At 41.1% G+C, this 18014-nt stretch overlaps 4 protein-coding genes across 7 annotated transcripts; 2 read left to right on the top strand and 2 right to left on the bottom strand.

Annotated features, from left to right (window-relative positions):
• Positions 1-439: 439 nt before the first annotated feature.
• LOC103984139 (E3 ubiquitin-protein ligase SINAT5-like) lies at positions 440-3363 on the bottom strand. Its single transcript, XM_009401577.3, has 3 exons — positions 2984-3363; positions 1395-1781; positions 440-1136 (listed from the first exon to the last, which is right to left on the bottom strand). Exons 1-3 carry the CDS (start codon positions 3203-3205, stop codon positions 771-773), a joined length of 975 nt encoding a protein of 324 aa, XP_009399852.1. The 5' UTR covers positions 3206-3363; the 3' UTR covers positions 440-770.
• Positions 3364-3755: 392 nt separating this feature from the next.
• Positions 3756-8512, bottom strand: LOC103984140 (phosphatidylinositol N-acetylglucosaminyltransferase subunit A). 2 transcript variants are annotated; one of them, XM_018826303.2, is made up of 9 exons: positions 8355-8512; positions 7104-7243; positions 6316-6888; positions 5956-6110; positions 5138-5228; positions 4902-5018; positions 4651-4754; positions 4277-4367; positions 3756-4148 (listed from the first exon to the last, which is right to left on the bottom strand). In XM_018826303.2, exons 2-9 carry the CDS (start codon positions 7221-7223, stop codon positions 4056-4058), a joined length of 1344 nt encoding a protein of 447 aa, XP_018681848.2. In that variant the 5' UTR covers positions 7224-7243; positions 8355-8512; the 3' UTR covers positions 3756-4055. The 2 variants fall into 2 exon arrangements, with proteins under 2 accessions (XP_018681848.2, XP_064964257.1); XM_065108185.1 differs by having other exon boundaries at positions 7104-7259; positions 8355-8500.
• Positions 8513-8703: 191 nt separating this feature from the next.
• Positions 8704-12545, top strand: LOC103984141 (pentatricopeptide repeat-containing protein At5g46460, mitochondrial). Of its 3 annotated transcripts, none has more exons than XM_065108184.1 (5): positions 8704-9082; positions 9200-11715; positions 11810-11990; positions 12203-12352; positions 12449-12545. In XM_065108184.1, the coding sequence occupies exon 2, from the start codon at positions 9393-9395 to the stop codon at positions 11481-11483; it is 2091 nt and encodes a 696-aa protein (XP_064964256.1). In that variant the 5' UTR covers positions 8704-9082; positions 9200-9392; the 3' UTR covers positions 11484-11715; positions 11810-11990; positions 12203-12352; positions 12449-12545. The 3 variants fall into 3 exon arrangements, with proteins under 3 accessions (XP_064964256.1, XP_064964255.1, XP_009399854.2); XM_065108183.1 differs by having other exon boundaries at positions 12439-12540; XM_009401579.3 differs by having other exon boundaries at positions 12446-12529.
• LOC103984142 (uncharacterized) lies at positions 12376-16365 on the top strand. The gene is made up of 3 exons (XM_009401580.3): positions 12376-12539; positions 13509-13958; positions 15854-16365. The coding sequence occupies exons 2-3, from the start codon at positions 13510-13512 to the stop codon at positions 16083-16085; spliced, it is 681 nt and encodes a 226-aa protein (XP_009399855.2). The 5' UTR covers positions 12376-12539; position 13509; the 3' UTR covers positions 16086-16365.
• The last annotated feature ends 1649 nt before the right edge of the window (positions 16366-18014 follow it).

The following is an 18014-nucleotide window of genomic DNA, read 5'->3' on the forward strand; positions in this document are numbered from 1 at the left end:
TTCTACTTCTTCTTCTTCTTCTACTATTGGTTTCCTCCTCTCTCTCATCATTCTTCTTCGTCTCCTCTTATCACCTCGACCTCCATCTTTCGCTCCCACTTTACCGCCATCGTTGCCTCTTCCTCCGACTCTTTTTTATTTATTATGCTTGCTGATATCTTGCTTACGGACATTGTTGTTGTGCAGACAAAAATGGCTTCCTATCCTCTCTATACTGAGAAGACCATCAGACAAATCACCACCATTCAAGTATACTAACCAAAAATTGATAAGAAGACAAAAAAAATCTATGTCTAATTTGGATTAATATTTTTCTGATCTATATTCAAATGTCGGGTATGGATCCAAGAACAGATTGGGCTTAGGTCTGGTATCTGATGGATCCGACCCGACATCATCGCCCATTTCCGAAACAAAACTATGAAAAATGCGCTCGACAAGCCATCAATCATATACTCATAAAATCATTGAACAGGAGGCATACACACAATCAAGCATGTAGCACAAAAAGTCAAAAGATCATGATCCACGATACAATGAAAAATTTACAAGCTGCATGATCTTGTAATGTGCACCGGCTAAAGATTAAAGTCGCATATTTGCTACATCTAAGGACACCAAAAATTTAGACATGGGATGAATAACACAAGTATTTTCTTCATACTTTACATAGCCCCATCTCGATCGACGATTGGACTGAACAGTCAGAAAGCACCAAATATCAACAATACGGTGTCTCGAACACAATCCAAAGGGTACAGTCACAAGTATTATGAGCTACAGGGATTTGGAATGCACGCTGCAGGGTCTGTATTCTGCTGTTCCTTCCATATGCGACCGGTAACCCGCAGTTTCAGCTCCTTCCTATCTCCGCCAGAGAAGAAGAGTGCCATATTCCTCTGAATTATTAGACCATCATGACTGTCTCGAACTTTCCGGTGGCTGTCACGAATGCTGCGAGGGGTACCTTCCCATATTAGTTTCCTGCCACTCGAACCAACCTCGAGGCTGTAGCTATAGTGCCTTGCTTCAGTCTCGTCACCCATGAAACGGAGGAAGGTCATGTATACCGGTGCCACCCCAAGCTGAAAAGCCTCAAAATGGAGACAGAAATACTGCCCATAACAATGAAACACCTGTAGAACACGGAGACAGCAAATGGTAGAATATGGAAGAAAAATGCAGGTAAAGTGGCATATGACTAAACATGTATAGAAAACGAGGCAGTTAAAGTTTAAATTAAGTATAATAATATGCTTTAACAGTGTTTCCTTCCATCATAGATCTCTACAAAAGTAGATCATATATTTCAAAGCACACAAATAAAGAAAATCATTTTAGATTTAATCCTTCAGTAAGGACATAGTGAACTTTAGAGTGCTTAGCATACTTACAGTCAGCATCCAGGTGGCATTTTCTACCTCTCTAGGATTGGACTTCACGTATCTATGGTTGAATGTGGAACCAATGTGCATATCTACCTTGTGATCATCCCTCAGATGTGCCACGAGAAAAGGAATATCCCCGACAACAGAGCATTCAGAACCCGCATATGGGCAGTTGTATGGTCTAAAATTACACCAAGCTTCATGCTGGAGCTTGCTGTAGTATGGGAAGATTTCAGGACAACCCAATGAGAAATACCGGCAAGGGAGCTCGAGTGACTCGGCAACTTTTTCCAATGCCAAACATCTGATGTCTCCAAGCTCTTGCCTACATGTGGGGCAACGATTATGCACCCTTGATTTACAAGCTGAACATAGAGTGTGTCCATTATGGCACTGCAAAGATTCAGATTAATTTTCAGTACAAAATAATTTATAAGAACCATACCATAATCTAGAGAAAATCTGGAAGAATAGAAGTAGAAATCGCCATGAAAAAAAAAAAAAAGCTTCACACCTTTTGAAACATCATAACAATCCTTTCCTTATTTCGGTACTGAAATGTGACAATACATTTTGGATAATAAAGAAGACAATTTCAAGCCATTTGAGAGTATCAACCAAGGTTTACATATAAGTTCTCCAAGCTAACTAATAGCAAACATATCGGCAAATGTACAGGACATATGCAGCTGAGAAAGCAAAGAAAGCTAGCAACTCTTATTCGTACCAGACATGCAATCACCAACTTCCAAAGCTCACCGAAAGCTTACCGCATAAATGATTACTGCTAGTCTGTCTACATAAAATAGTATAAGCGAGAAAACTTTTAGTTCGACAATGAAAGTCTAAACACCGAAATGTTGAGTTTCAATTCACTGACACATTTATCTCCAGTATCATACTGTAAAAGAGAATCGACTAGAAGTAGAAGCTAACATTTACGTGCTGAATTATATCATAACCTAACAGCAAAAAAAAGGCCTTAAATGTTAACCATCGAGTCCATAAACCAATTCAAGAAAGACATGAAGAAAAAAGAACAAATATGATACATGTACGATGATTGAAGACAACGGCCTCTCTTTAGCAAATTCCGAAAATATATGTCAATCATATGCATCCGACACATATGTGGATCAATTTAAGCTAACAATTATACAGAAGTCAGAGCAAAACACTACAAACTGAGGACAACAAAAACAAAGGAAAAGAAGAAAAAGAAATGGTCTTAATTTCATATCATCATGATTTCTTGAAAAATAATAACAGGCACAAAAACTACATTCGCTAGAAGTGTAGATCGAGATATTATTTCACCGACTTCAGCAAGATCATAGATTGGCACAGAAAAGATCACACATTTGTCTGTCCTTGAGAATCAAAACAGGTGAAAATATTGCAGCTTCACGTCACCAAGCTTGAGATTCCCAAGAAAGAAAAAAAAATCGATGCCGAAAATCTTAACTTTATTCCAAAAATCACTTCAGTTTCGCTCGAAACACAAAATCAAGAACTCAAATCTGGCAACGATCTGGCTAGATGAAGCCCGAACAGTCAGTAAGGACAGAGGGGAAATCCAGAAGAGGCAAACCCACCTGATGGATCGGGGGGTACATCGAGTTGGTGCAGACGGGGCACTCCAGCAACTCATGCACCCTGGTCGCAGGGCTCATCACGGGCGACCGGCCGCCGCCGGCGACAGTCCCGCTTCCATCGCCGTGTGGCTTCAGGAAGGGGTGGGGCACATGGGCGACCTCCTCATCGTCCACCACCGTCGCGTCCGACACCGAGATGCACTCAATGTTGTCCGATTCCATCACCAAAGAAACGAAAGGAGGCGCCTTGCGACCCCTGTTCTCTTCTTTCTGGCTCCTGTCGCGGGGGGAAGCAGAGTTACGGATCCCTCCCTCGGGAGAACCAAAGCAGTAATAAATGCGACAGAACGGTGGGATTTGCAGCACCAAATTGAACTTTCGAAACTGTGGTTTTGTTGGCAAACCAAAACAGAGTTCAGAAAACACTTTTGTTTTTTGTTTTCAGGTAAATTGTTTGCTTCAGAACTTAGTAGGTGAGAGGACAACAGGGGAAGACGATGGGCGAGCTTTAGTGACTGCTTGTAAAGTGATCCATCCATGTTCTTACCAAAAGGAGTTTTTGGATGCCTCGACAACTTTGAGTTTTGATTTCTTTGCTTTGAAGGAATGCAAAAGAGAGGGTTTGATTTCTGATTCCATAAAAATAAATAAGAGTTTGATTTTTTTTTCTCAACACATCTTTTTAAATACCAAAGAGTGAAATCATGAATTTTATTTTATTTTATTTTATGAAAATTTCTCAAGATATCATTAGCAACTCCAAAAACAAAAGTAAACTCAATGAATAGACAAATTTAGGTAATGCTGAAAATGGTATGATAACGGAAAATTGTTACAAAGATCACTAAAACTCCAAAATGAAACTTAAATATTCGTTAACAATCCAAAAATAAAAATGGTTAGTATGCCGACAACCTTCCCGATCACATCTCTCTTCATGAATAGAAAATTTTGAGAAAGATTGGAGAGATGCTTCTTGATGATGGAGTTCAGTCTCACGCTTCAACAAAGTCCTGCATAGAAAAGTTTTCTTTTGGTATCTGTAGATCAAGATACTTCTTGATGATGGAGTTCAGTCTCGAGCTTCAACAAAGTCCTGCATCGGCTCTTCATGCTCATTTTGAACCAACACCAACTCAGGAACTTCTTCGATACTTTCAGCAGGCTGGCTTGCCCAAGGAGAAAAGAAAGAAAGTGTATCAGAGCAGTAATGATTAGTTCTTTGTATCTTGTTCTTTAAATTTTTTTGGAGTCTTGATACTGTGTAGGAATTAGCAGAAGGTAACTAAATACCTGCCATAATTCCAAAAGCCGCCATAGAAGGAAATTGACAATCATGACTAAGCCAAACAGCTTGCCAGCCCAAGCACCACATTTCAGGTATCTAAATTCATAGAAACAGTAAGTTACGATAATGAATTGTATCGATGCATAAAAGGTTGGAAAACCAACTTTCGGATAACTATGAGCATATGGAAGTTTAGAAGCTTCCTACAACATGTTGTTGTGCAGTAGTTAAGGGAAACACAGGATAGCTATTTTTGATTTCACTGAACATATAATTCAATTCTAGGAGAAAACTTTCCAGAGATCAACTTATTATCTTATTTGCCCAAACCATCAAAGGAAAGCTGCAGAATCCATAAGAGACTTGCTGATATACTTACCGCGGCAGGCGTTGCAACAGATTTTCATCAGAGGACTGTAATGCACAATTATACACGGTCTCTGTTCTTTTAGCCACATCATGCCAGCTGTACAGTTTTTTCATCTGATATAATCCAATGTAACAAGAAAAAAAAAATGATAATCTATTAGTTTGAGTGAATTTATTTATAAAGAAATGCACAATAACAAGAAAAAGAAATGTGATTTGACCCTTTAAAAATGCCAAAACTTGTTACGGTTGACATCGTACCCGTGAGTGCATGACATGTGGATTGATATTAGGAAGCATGTGAATAGCTTTCCCAATAGCATGCACCATATCCCCTGGGTCTGGTTCTGCAAGCACAATCATGTCATCCGGAAGGACCTGCCAAATTCAACATGATGAAAAACTTAATTACTGTTTTCAACTTTTACTCAAACAAGAATTAAGCATAAGTAGCATTAGGACATAAAAAAACACACAAGAAATCCCTATGTGCATGCCTCTGGGACACCTCCAACTCTTGTGCTCACAGTAAGCAATCCACAGCTAGCAGCTTCCAGAATGGCTATGCAAAAAGCTTCTGTAAGAGAACTACAAAATTACACACAAGTCAATCATATGCTTGTTCAAACGTAAAGCACCTAAACTGTGTTTACATGGATTATATACACAAATCTTGGAAAATTTTGTTCACACCAGCAAATCATTTTCCTTACTATAAGAAACAAGCGGGAAAATCTTTATAGACAAGAAAGTTCAGTTACATAAAGGTTAATCACAAGGACTTAGATGACCCTTAAATTAAATTCAGCGAGAACAGACAGGTTACATTTAGCTCAGCTCCATTTGTAATATCAATCAACTCGGGTAAATAGAGACAAGATAAGCGCACACAATTTCCTACACCTAGTACTAAACACCAAAAAATGTTCCATGTAGCTACCATGTCTTGGAATCCACATAAAATTAGTACCAAGATAACTTAAATTGGAAATACAAATTTAACATAAGCACACAATATCCTATTATTAATACTAAACACCAGATAATGTTCCAAGTAACTACCGTATCTCAGTATCGACATAAATTAAGTACCTTCAGTTATGAAAAGGAACTGCATATACAGTTCACATATGCCAGCATATATTCAGTAGTCAAGGCTAAAATACCATAATTATTTTAATATTTCATTAGAAGAGATTTTGCTTGAATGGATGCCATGCATGTCAAACAATTCACTAAACCTCAGGAGCTTTTAAACGAGCATAATTTAACTGGATTTTAATAAGATTAAAAGGAAGGATTAAGAAAGAACTACCTGTTTAGAAATATATGACCAGAAATAAGAACAGATCGCACTTGAGAATGTGGAACAGCACCCAACATTTCAACTCTATCCTGAAGAGAGTACTTCTCCCTCATCTCTTCTAGCCGCACACGTTTTGGCCCATCTCCTCCAACTACAAAACAGACCTTATAAAAAGTAAACTATAAGGAAAGAGAATTTAACAAACAATTTCTTAAATGAAAATTAAGGGACCAAATAATAGAGTAAAGCAACATTGATCGGCATTTTGTTTTTGTGTAAACTTATCTTTTGCCTCATTCAAAATTTTCAAAAATTATGGCACTCCAATTGTTGCATCATTAGAAAAAAGAATTGAACGCTTTAGCTTACATTTGGAAAGAGACGACAGACTTCTGGGATGACCTCAACAAGGAGATCTGCACCTTTCCGGTACACCAATCTACTCACAACAATGATGACGATTTCATCACAACTGAGCCTATTTGGGGCAGGACTGAACATAGCAGTGTCCACAGCATTAGGTATTACAAAAACTCTCTCAGGTGTTATCCCAGACCTCAAAACTGTGTTCTCCTTGCTTGTATGAGAAACACATATAGCCTGACTTATGTCAGCAAGTGTAAACTGCAACACCTTATTCATGTGAATGCTTCCGACATCTGCAAAACCGTAGAGTGAATGATCTGTGAATATAATCTTGTAACCCATGGTCCTGGCATGCATCAGTGCTTCGTGACAAAGAGTTGAAAAAGCTTGATGTCCATGAACAATAGAAATCTTCTCACGAACAAGAATGGTCCTTGTGATGGGAAGTGTTCCATAAAATGTTGGTAATGCATTCTGCATAAGGAATGGTCTCCATGGCACATAATAAACTTTCAGACCATTGGTCACGTACCGAACTCCAGAACGGTTTCCATATGCATGTGTCATAACCACCACCTAAGCAATGCATTTAGAAAAGCCTAAGATCAATTTAAGAAATCAAGGTTATACGAGTGTAAAATTAGTATGATGACCAAAAGGTTGTTGATCAAATGCAAACAAGTGGCTGTATTAGTCAACCTTGCAAGTAGAAGCCGCAATTAATCAGGTTTCTTTTCTCAGCTAAGCAGAAAACAAAATGGACATCTTACAGAAAGAAAAAACTGTTCAACCTTGTGGCCAAGCTTAAGCAAGCATTGTGACAGATAATAGATATGACTTTCCACACCGCCAAAGTTTGGGTAGAAGAAATCAGAAACCATCAAAATCCTGTGCTTCCTTTGTTGATCCATGGCAATCAGAAATCAAGGTCCTGAAAGTCAGAAAATCTATAGTAACTATTAAATAACATCACAAAGAATTAATAATCCCTTGAAGAATGCAACACTGACAAGACAGCAAGATAAGTAGAATACACAACTTGAAATATTTCATGTGGTCATTATTAGTTGAAGAGATAGAAATTAAACAGTTTAACTATGACGGACAAAGGAACATAATCTAAGTCCCTTAAAGAGCAGCTAAAAATGAAAAACCAGATATGACCTGGTGTAGGCGACCTTGTATAAGCTTTGAGCACAGCTGAACAAAGTGGGAACACAGAAGCTTAAATGGTCAAATTGACCTTGGCTACCGATAAAGTCAACAAGTAAAAGATTCATGCTCTACAATATGTTCATTGGCAAATTTAGTGTGTGCGCGCACACACACATATATATACACACAAATATATATATATATATATATATATATATATATATATATATATATATATATATATATATAGGAAAACATATCTAAAAAAGTTATGTCAGGGTAATTAGTTAATTAGCTACCTTAGCATTTCGATCTTTGTATTTTTAAAGATTAGCTACCTTATCATTTTAAACTGTTGCTCCAATGAAATCTCTCTCTTAATTTTTAACCCTGATATCAATTTAATTTTTAAAAATATAAAAAAATGTAGGGATTCGAATACTAAAGTAGCTAATTACAGAGGTAATATATGTAATTAGCCCGTCCGGAAGGAGGCAAGGGCTACCAGGAAGGTTGGGGGCCGACAGCGGATGAGTAGAAAGAGAGAGAGAGACAGCGGGAGTGAAGAAGGAGGGCGCTGTCGGGGACGCTCGGTAGGGGCGATGGCGGAGGAGGGGGCGAGACAGCAGGAGGGAAGGAGAGTGGGGAGGGGATATCGAGGAGGCTCGATGGGGCGGCTGCAGAGGAGGGAGAGAGATATCGGGAGGGAAGGAGACGGGTGGGAAGGGGAGAGGAGCATGAAGGAGGAAGACGGAGGGGGCGTCGAGGAAGCTTGGCGGGGACGGAGGCGGGGGAAGAGAGGGAGAAAGAGGGAGAGCGACAGCGATTGGAAAGAGAGGCAGGAGGCACAACGCCGGTTGGGAGAGAGAGAGAGAAAGAGGAGGTACCGTCACCGATGGAGGGCTGCCTTGTGCACGGACGCGGGGAGGAGCGGCGGGAATCATCGCTGAAGAGGAGGCGGTGGCGACGGCAACGAGGCGAAGTGAACGACATGGAGAACGAGAAAAGGGTTTCTCTCACCAGCCGGCCCGCGGCGCGGGACTTGGCTTGGTTGAACCGATTGTAACATTCGGATTCAACTCAAGCCAAGTCAATTTCAATCAGGTTTCAAATTGGGCCAGGCGAGCGCTGGGCGGCCCAGCGTGTGGGCCCAGGCGAACCAGCGTGAGAAATGAGCGTAAGAAATGAGAAAATAATTAGACAAATTCATCGAATCGGGCCTAAAATAAGCCGCAAAAGAGTCGTGTGTATGAGCGACCCGTAAACGTGCGCCGCCGCACCGTCTTTGGAGGGGAGAGAGGCGGAGAGGGGTTGAAGCCTAAGGATAATAGAGATGGCGAGGTGATCGTAGTCCTACTACTTGGATCAAATATATCTGAATATATGCATCACGATCGCCCACAATACGAACCAATTCAAAGAAGAAACCATTGACGACTTGTGAGGAGAAGGATGAAGACGAGAAAGCATCCTTGCCATCATAGCGATAACTACAGAGGTGGTCAGGAAGGCATTGTAGTCGGTTACCAGCTTGCCATGAGATGATCAACCGGACAAGAACCCCAGCAAGAAGGGCGCCAAGGTCGAGTTCAAGCAGATCTCCGAAGTCTCGGAGGTACTCTTCGGGATAAAAAATCCAATCTTTTTTTGTTTGCTACATTAATCATGCCCGTGTTTCTTCTAAAGATCAAACCTTGATCCAAATTCTTGCATTTTTTCCGTCCTTTGCAAGGTGGCTTCGCTTGTGATAAACGAGCATGACAATGCTTTTGCATGCAATGCAATTATTGTGAGAGTACTCGGCCATGAAACTTCATTCAATCCTCAAGTCTTGCTAGTTCTGTTTCTCTATGACAACGTGCCGGCTTCGTCTTGATGATTCATTTCAAGTCTTCAAGCTCTTGAGCGATCCAAGGTAGCTGACCATGAGAAGACTTCCTGCACTCTTTCCAAATCATAAAGCGACCGTCTTCCCTCTCAAAACTTCCCATCCCCTCGCCGCTAGAAGATGCAAGGAAGTTGGCTCTCACTGGAAGGCCGCGCTCTTCCGCCTCCTCGAAAGCTGTGACATGGACGAAGCCCGCCGCCTTTTCACCAGAATTCCTTCTCCCAGCGTCCAACTCTACACCATGATGATCGTTGGTTACTCGCGGACCAACCGCATCGACGAGGCCTTCAGACTGTTCGACGGTATGCCGGTGAGAGACACCGCTGCATGGAATTCCATGATCAAGGCCGCCTTAGATTGCGGTGACGTGAGTCTTGGGCGGAAACTGTTCGATGAAATGCCGGAGAGGAATGTGATCTCGTGGACGACGATGATCAATGGGCTCTCGCGGTTCGGGTGGATCGATGCGGCGGAGGAGCTGTTTTTTAGGATGCCTCAGCGGGACACTGCCGCGTGGAATGCCATGATTTCCGCGTATTGTGACAATGGAAGAGTAAAGGATGCTCGGTTGTTGTTCGAGAAGACGCCGCAACCCAATGTGATTTCTTGGACTGCAATGATCGGAGGTCATGACCAAAACGGGGAGAGTGACAAGGCATTGCTCCTTTTTCACAAACTGTGGAGTTCTGGGACGAAGCTGACGCCGAGCACTTATGCATGTGTCCTAACGGCGTGTGCCAATGCATCGGAATTAGGACTAGGCACGCAGCTGCACTCCCATACTGTAAGAACAGGCTATTCATCAGATACATTTGTTTCTACTTCACTGGTCAACCTTTATGCCAAGTGCAAACAGATTGAGGATTCAATCCAGTTATTCAGTGAGAGGAAAGAAAGGGATGTGGTCTCTTGGACAGCTCTCATAACCGGCTACGGTCTGAACGATAAACATGAGGATGCACTGGACGAATTCAACAAAATGATTGCATCTGGTATCAGGCCGAATCAGTCTACCTTCACCAGTGCATTGAACTCATGCTGTGGGCTGGAAGCTCTCGATGGAGGAAAGAAGCTCCATGCAACTACAGTCAAGCTGGGTTTGGAACTTGATGTGTTTGTGGGCAATTCTCTGGTTGTGATGTACTCCAAATGCGGGGATGTAGAGGATGGTCTGATGTTGTTTGACAGTATGGATAGGAGGAATCTCGTCTCATGGAACTCGATCATAGTTGGATGCGCACAGAACGGGTATGCAACATTGGCACTGAAGCTCTTTGATGACATGAGACAGATCAACGTACAACCTGATGAGATCACATACACAGGGCTGCTGACCGCTTGTAGCCATTCCAGAATGCTCGAGAGGGGAAGGCACATTTTCCATCTCCTAAAGCATGATTCCTCGGTCCAAGTGAAGCTCGAGCACTATGTTTGTATGGTGGATATCTTAGGCCGGTGCGGAAACCTGGAAGAAGCAGAAGAGTTCATTCGGAACATGCCCGTGGAACCGAACAGCAAGATATGGTTGGCTCTGCTCGGTGCTTGCAGAATGCATGCTAATATCGAAGTTGCTCGCAGGGCTTCCAAGAAGGTGTTCGACATGGAACCAGATAACAGTGCGGCTTACGTATTGCTGTCCAACATATATGCTTCAGCCGGAAGATGGAATGATGTATCACAAACCAGAGTGATGATGAGATATCGAGGAATCACCAAAGTTCCCGGTTCCAGTTGGATTACGCTGAAGGAAACAAGGCATGAGTTCGTGTGTGGAGACAGGTCTCACCCTATGGCCATGGAGATATACAAGAAGTTGGACTGGCTCGGAGTTAAGCTGAAGGAACTTGGCTATGTTTGCGACAAAACATTTGCGTTGCACGATGTGGATGATGAACAGAAGGAGGCAGCGCTTGCGCACCACAGCGAGAAGCTTGCTATTGCCTTCGGTCTTATTAGTACCGTGGAGGGTAGTACGATCAGAGTCATGAAGAACCTAAGGGTGTGTGGGGATTGCCACTCTGCCATTAAAGTCATATCGCAAGTCGTCGGGCGTCGGATTGTGTTGAGGGACGCCACTCGTTTTCATCACTTCAGGGATGGGCTCTGTTCTTGCGGAGATTGCTGGTGACCATGTATACATTCTTTCCAAGTGGATAACTCTTCAGCTCATTACATGGTCTTCGTATTGCACAAGACAAAAGATTGCTATGGTACCACAAGTAATCTGATATATCATCAAACAGGAACATGTCAGATTGATTGGACGTGTGTTGCATGTCTTCTGGCTTTAAGAAAAAGAAGCAACTCAGTTGTGCACGCCTAATTGTATTAAAAGATCGTACGTGGTGTTTGGGTCCTCGGTGAGTTGGAGTCGCAAACAATGTGGAGTCCTTTGTTGTTCAGTTATATCATCATTAATTAATGATTCTTGTTGTTCTAATGGCACCGGTGCAGGTACAGGATCAGCTGAAGAAAGAAAGGAGAGGGGCAAAAAAGAAATACATCAGTAAAAAGAAAAAGTACCTGCTTTCCCTCAAGAACTCCAGTTCACGTGTCTCCCAAAGTGAAGCTCTTTCTGATAGCTGCAAGATCCTATGAACAGGCTATGTCTCAAGCAACTGGACTAACGCGACAGGTGAATAATTCCTTAGTATTTATTGATTCACCAAATCGTCTCAAATGTTTGGTGCAACACACAGGTAGTACCTTTTTACAGATGTAAGCAGCTTTCGTGTAATATTGCAGAGGCTAAAGCTTTCTCTAGCTTTGTAATCATCAATCGGCCATTGTAATCATCTTCGGTGCTATCTTCTACGCTGAAGCCTACTTAAATGTCTGTGATTGCAGAGGCTAAAGCTTGCATCTACATGGGACGCATGCTTCTCGGAATGAGTGAGGTGTGCGCCTTCATCAATCAATTCCGGTGCACGCTCGTGATGAATGGTTCCCATGGAGGTGGTCCTTTTCTGTTCCATGGAGTCTGCACAAAGATAGAAGGTACTGTTCTTACTGCTTGTATGTCTCGGCCAAAGATTCATGTCGCTTATGTATGCTTTTACGTTTTGGGTTTAATGTGTCGAAAGCCTTCAGCAGCACTGGAGAAGGGATCGACGAGTAAACAACTCGAGTGCAATGGATGAGGCTGCCGCGCGTAGCCTTTTTGACTCCCACACTAACTTCATGGGTACTTTATTATTAGTGTTAATATTATTTGAAGAATTATTGGGTGAGCCAATCTTTCTTTGCCTATTTGTTGAACCCCTGTCACTTCCATAACGTCTCCTTAGACTTTTTACCGTGCTCTCTGTGCTTTCATTGTTGGGGGCCCCACCACCACTGTCAGCAAGAATCCAAAGCCTCGACATGTCTTCGGGTCTCTTATTCTTTTGTTCTGCGGCACAGCTTTATGTTTTTATTTTATTTCTGTGCTTTCCTCTCTTATTTGTTTTATTTTATTTTATGGTGGCCTGCAAGCGGAGAGAGTTTACAATCTTTCTCTGCTGCTGCTGCTGCCGCTGCCGCCGCCGCAGCTCCTGCTGTTACAATCTTGTACACTCCTTTTTCTCTTCTTCGATTCACAGAGGCAGAAAGCTCTGGGAGATCTTAATGTGGCTACTGTAAATTGATCTTTTCTTCTTTTGTTGAGCATCAGAGGATGGAAGCCACCAAAAGAAGTCTATCTCTATCTCCAGTCCTGATCTCCTTCTACTCCTATGCTTTAATGCATTGTTTAAAAACGACTGTTGCAGATTCTTCTGATTTTTTGGCAATGTTGTGTTCAAAATCTTGTCTGATGTAATGGCCCTTTAGGTGCAGTTGCTGCTGAGTTTCTTGGATCGGAACCTTGTTTTGGTTGATCTCTGGTTCTGTGTCCGTGTCTTCCTGGAGTTTTTGGGGTAGTTCAAAGATTTGGTGGAAAGATTCAATTTTGGAGTGGGTTTAGATTTATCTTCCGTGTTACGTTTCCTGATGCTTGACTAAGGGCCCGTCTTTGTTCTTGTTGGGGTACTTGCTTCATGATGAAATGGATCAGATCCTAGGCGTCGCATCAAGTTCTTTGTGAAATTGGTTTTCTTTGATTCAGCCTTCCAAAGATTTGAAACTTGTAGGGCATTTCATGTCATATTATAGGTTTTTGCTCCTAAACTTGTAGGATGGCTAAGAAAGGTGGCAAATCCTCTGGGGATATAGAAGAAGGGCCGCACCACTCTCACTCGAATGACAGTGACGAAGATAGCCTCTGTTTCTCAGATGCAGAAGAGCATTCTTGGCATTCGCCGTATGGCTCCAACTGTGGCAGTTCCATTCACAATGGCTGCCGGATCTCTGGCGCATCCTGCCGTGAGATCAAGGGATTTCAAGAGCCTTGTAGAAAATCCTGTGTCTCACAGTCTTCGCTTGATGATGATCTGGAGACTGGCACGACGATGGTGAAGGTAAATACTGATAAGGGTGAGAGAGATTGCAGGATTTGTCATCTCAGCTTGGAGAAGGCAGCTCCAGAGTCGGGAGTCCCGATTGTGTTAGGCTGTTCCTGCAAGGGTGATTTAGCCGCTGCCCACAAGCAGTGCGCTGAGACATGGTTTAAAATCAAAGGAAACAAGTAAGCTTGCATTTACTCTTGTCCTACTCTTTCTCCAATCTTTTGTTGCTTCATAGGTCCTGAGGTCCTTTAGAATATGGATGATCCTGGATTGATTGAATTATGTATGATGCCATATTTGTTAAACATCGATATGAAGTCTGCATTTGATGTGTATGTGGATAATGCCAATAGAGATATGATTTCTGTGAAGATTTCTGTGAAGATGTGTTATGATTTCTCTGAAGATTCTATGATTCCTGCGAAGATATGATATGATTTCTGTGAAGATATGATATGGTTTCTGTGTATGTAGATATGATATGATTTCTGAAATGCACAAAACTTAAGTCATGCAGATATGATTTCTGTGAAGATACGATATGATTTCTGTGAAGATATGATATGGTTTCTGTGTATGTAGATATGATATGATTTCTGTGAAGATATAATATGATTTCTGAAATGCACAAAACTTAAGTCATGCAGATATGATTTCTGTGAAGATTCTAGAGAGGAAAACCATGCATCTGCTTGCACATAGCTAGTTTGTCTCTCAAATCATGTCATTTTTTATATTGGCTTCAGTAAGACGTACGAAACTAAGTAGACGATGACAAAATGACAATTTCAGGAAGCAATGGAAAAGTTGAGTAATCACTTGACCTACTTTGTGGATAAAATGCAACGCATAATGTGCCAGTGTAGTATAAAAAACTAGTACATGATAATTATAAAATGAGGAAATGTAATATGATCGACCTTTGTTCATGTCAATAGTGGCAGAGTTTAAACATCAGGAATCCGTAAATTGAACTTTCTACACCATTGAGTTATGTCAGATGCAAATAACACTAGTTCAAAGTATGAACCATTACCAGATTGGAGATAAAAGAGGGTGCAATCGATGAACGAAAGGACAAACAGATGATGCGGGCAAACCAAGCATGGGGACTGCATGTCCGAAACACAGTGCAGCCTACCACCTTTCATGCAAATATATAAAAACAGTTCTCCTGTTGTATATACTTAACGATGGTTTTTCTGTCTGTTTGTACATAAATATCAAAATGTCAAACTTTGCTGTTATATAACTTAAATTTAAAGAAGTAGGTCAGAAATTTATAGAGCATAATTTAGGCACTTTCCTAAGAACGATTTAATCTGCATAAGCAAAATTGGTTGCATTTGGTCTGTTCTAGATTCTGACATTTGAGATCAATCTTGAGGTTTCAAATATTTCAATGGTGCCTCCATGATCTGGGGTTCATACATCCAAGTCCTTTGCCTAATAGTGGAAACAAAGATTGAGAAAAGAGGAAAGTGTTAACTGGAAATAGCATATGCTAAGTATTCAGGAAAACGTTATTTGCACTGATTAGACTGGTCAGGTGATCTATTTTTTCTGCTATTTCGTTACCTTCTTGCACAGTTTGTTATTTCTAGTGGATATTATCAGACTGATTCCCTTTTTGATGGATGCCCTACATGAATGGGAAAGAAAAGGAATCTGTTGAATGGTAGAACTATAGGAGGCACAGCAATTTTTTTCAGATCTTTTGAAGGATGTCCTACATGAATGGGAAAGAAAAAGAATCATGGATCTGACTGTTTCTCATGTGCCTCGTGTTTTTTCCTTTGCAGCACCATGTAAGAAAGTGCAAACATGAGTGTGCAAACATAAAATTGGTGTCAACACCTTAAAACAACCAGTCAGTTTCTAGTTTGCATTAGGTTCTGCCATAATGAAAGAGGCCTCCTTTATCACTCAGCATTTCTATGACGTGGTGGTTCAGTATTTCTATCATGACATGGACAATCTTCAGTTATATCCTCTCAGTATACCATGCCACTCGAATCTTTTGATGAACTAAGTTTGCTTTCTGAATATTTTTTGTTTGTGTTTATCATTCTAGGATCTGTGAGATTTGTGGCTCAACTGCACACAATGTGGTTGGCGTGAGCGAGACTGAACCCATAGAGCAGTGGGACGAATCTAACAATTCTACAGCTCCACCTGCTGCTCCGCCACCACCTTCAGAAAGTCGGAGCTTTTGGCAAGGGCATCGTTTTCTAAAATTCCTGCTCGCGTGCTTGGTGCTTGCATTTGTTGTCTCCTGGCTCTTCCACTTCAATGTTCCTGGCTGAATACGAACTGGCATATGGCGAAAAATGAGGTTAAAACCGTCATCTCTCTTGTTACGGGTGTTTCGAGTTTGTTTTGAGTGAAGGAAATATTCAAGCGAAAAACCGCAATGACTAAGGCCCTCCGGAAAGTGTTATATATCTATCATCTGTGTGATATGGCATGAAAACAAAGCTAAATTTTGCAACCTTGTTGGATGCATTGGCCTTTGTTGAGTCTGCTACGAGTGTTCCATTGGCATAACTTCTCTTTTTTTTATCATTCTACTATTGTTTGAAGTCACATTTCTTAGCTGAATGTTGAATGCTTGTGATGAAGCATGATGTATTCTATAATCAACCACTTACTGCAGAAAACCACGGATACTGTTCTATGTCAGAGAACCTTCATGGGTGAAGATTGTATGGACCATACGTTTGTTTGTTGCCTGTAAGATGTACATATCAAATACATGCACAGATGGCAGTACATGAACTAACTATTGGACGCACTAGATGGAAGGTGACACGCCGGGGCCCATCCACGTGGTGGGGCCAGCTGACCTATCGAAACGTGTTAGGTTGGGATTGGCCCACCCGCGAATAGAGCCCACGATCACAACGAGCCCATCATGGGCGGTGGGCAGCGTCGGGTTTCATCGTAGTTGACTCGAGTGGGTCAGATTCGAATAGGACGGGCCCGGGCCCACCCACGAATGGAGCCCACGACCACAACGAACCCATCATGTGACTCGAGTGGGTCAAAAAATTGAGGCATTTTATTACATGACTCAAACTCAAATAATTAATTTAGGTATTTATTTTTGAATGATTTCTCTAGAAAATATTTATATTTAGGATATTTTCCAATCATTATTCTCATTTTATTTTATTTTATTCTCAAACAGTACTTCTAATTTTAAAATATTTAAATTTTTATTTATTGTAATATTTTAGTATATTATAATATTTTTGTCTGTTAGTGTTTTTGTCAACACAATAAAAAATATTGTAAGACTTACTTGAAAATATTATAAATAATTTAAATCAATTTTTATTCTCAATTAAATTAATTACAAATTAAAAATATAATATGACATTGATCTATGTACAATGATAATATGATTAAATTTATAGTAATTTTAATAAAGTTTACAATATTTTTAATATCATAAACAAATCAAATGAGAACATTATAACAGTTGAAAATTAATTAAAAATGATTTTTTTAAAAAAAAATATATTTTAGATATTTTAAGTTAGAAATATTTAAAAAAAACAAAAAATACTTTTAAAAAAATTGAAAACAAAATATTTTTTAAGAAAACCGTTCTTTATTTTTCTACTATATATTCATCGAGTAGAGATACGAAAATTTAAATGGAACAGATGATTGCCATCACTCGCAAAAATCTCAGCAGCTGCTATGGAGACAGAGAGAGAGAGAGAGAGAGAGAGAGAGAGAGATGCGTGGGAATAGGGCTGATTGGATGTTGAATGCTGTGAGTGGATGATTACGTTTCTCTCTCTACGCCAGCTTTTCAACCTGGCCACAGTATCGTACAGTGATCAGTGGACCAGGCGGCCTCGGAATTCGCGAATCGACGGAAAACTCGGGCGATCCACCCTCCTCTCCTCCCTCCCCCCGCTCCCTCCCTCCCTCCCTCCCTCCGCTCCCGCAAGCAAGCAAAAGATATCCCTGCGCGCTTTAACTCCTGCGCTCAAAAAGAGAGAGAGAGAGCTAAAGATGAGGCCAAAAGAGAGAAAAGATTGCTGTAGAAAACCAAAACCAGTGGCTGCGGTACTACTCCTCTCTCTCTCTCTCTCTCTCTCTCTCTCTCTCTCTCTCCTTCCCCTGTTCGGATGACTGACAGTGAAGGGAACTGCAGAGAACGACGTCAGCCCCACCTCCGTAACATGCGCCTTTCCCTGCCCACCTACCCCGTTTCTCCA

The sequence above is a fragment of the Musa acuminata genome, chromosome BXJ2-5, assembly GCF_036884655.1.
Source record: "Musa acuminata AAA Group cultivar baxijiao chromosome BXJ2-5, Cavendish_Baxijiao_AAA, whole genome shotgun sequence".
Taxonomy (NCBI): domain Eukaryota; kingdom Viridiplantae; phylum Streptophyta; class Magnoliopsida; order Zingiberales; family Musaceae; genus Musa; species Musa acuminata.

Bases quoted from the DNA above. Each gene is read 5' to 3' on its own strand.
- LOC103984140 (XM_018826303.2), bottom strand. From the start codon at position 7,223: ATGGATCAACAAAGGAAGCACAGGATTTTGATGGTTTCTGATTTCTTC. The intron at 5,019-5,137 runs GCATGCACATAG...TGAATTTGGCAG, and splicing joins GAGTTGGAGGTGTCCCAGAG to GTCCTTCCGGATGACATGAT. The intron at 4,368-4,650 runs GTAAGTATATCA...CTATGAATTTAG, and splicing joins CTGTTGCAACGCCTGCCGCG to ATACCTGAAATGTGGTGCTT.
- LOC103984141 (XM_065108184.1), top strand. From the start codon at position 9,393: ATGAGAAGACTTCCTGCACTCTTTCCAAATCATAAAGCGACCGTCTTC.
- LOC103984142 (XM_009401580.3), top strand. From the start codon at position 13,510: ATGGCTAAGAAAGGTGGCAAATCCTCTGGGGATATAGAAGAAGGGCCG. The intron at 13,959-15,853 runs GTAAGCTTGCAT...TTATCATTCTAG, and splicing joins TTTAAAATCAAAGGAAACAA to GATCTGTGAGATTTGTGGCT.
- LOC103984139 (XM_009401577.3), bottom strand. From the start codon at position 3,205: ATGGAATCGGACAACATTGAGTGCATCTCGGTGTCGGACGCGACGGTG. The intron at 1,782-2,983 runs GTGGGTTTGCCT...GAATCTTTGCAG, and splicing joins TGTACCCCCCGATCCATCAG to TGCCATAATGGACACACTCT. The intron at 1,137-1,394 runs GTAAGTATGCTA...CGTGTTCTACAG, and splicing joins ATGCCACCTGGATGCTGACT to GTGTTTCATTGTTATGGGCA.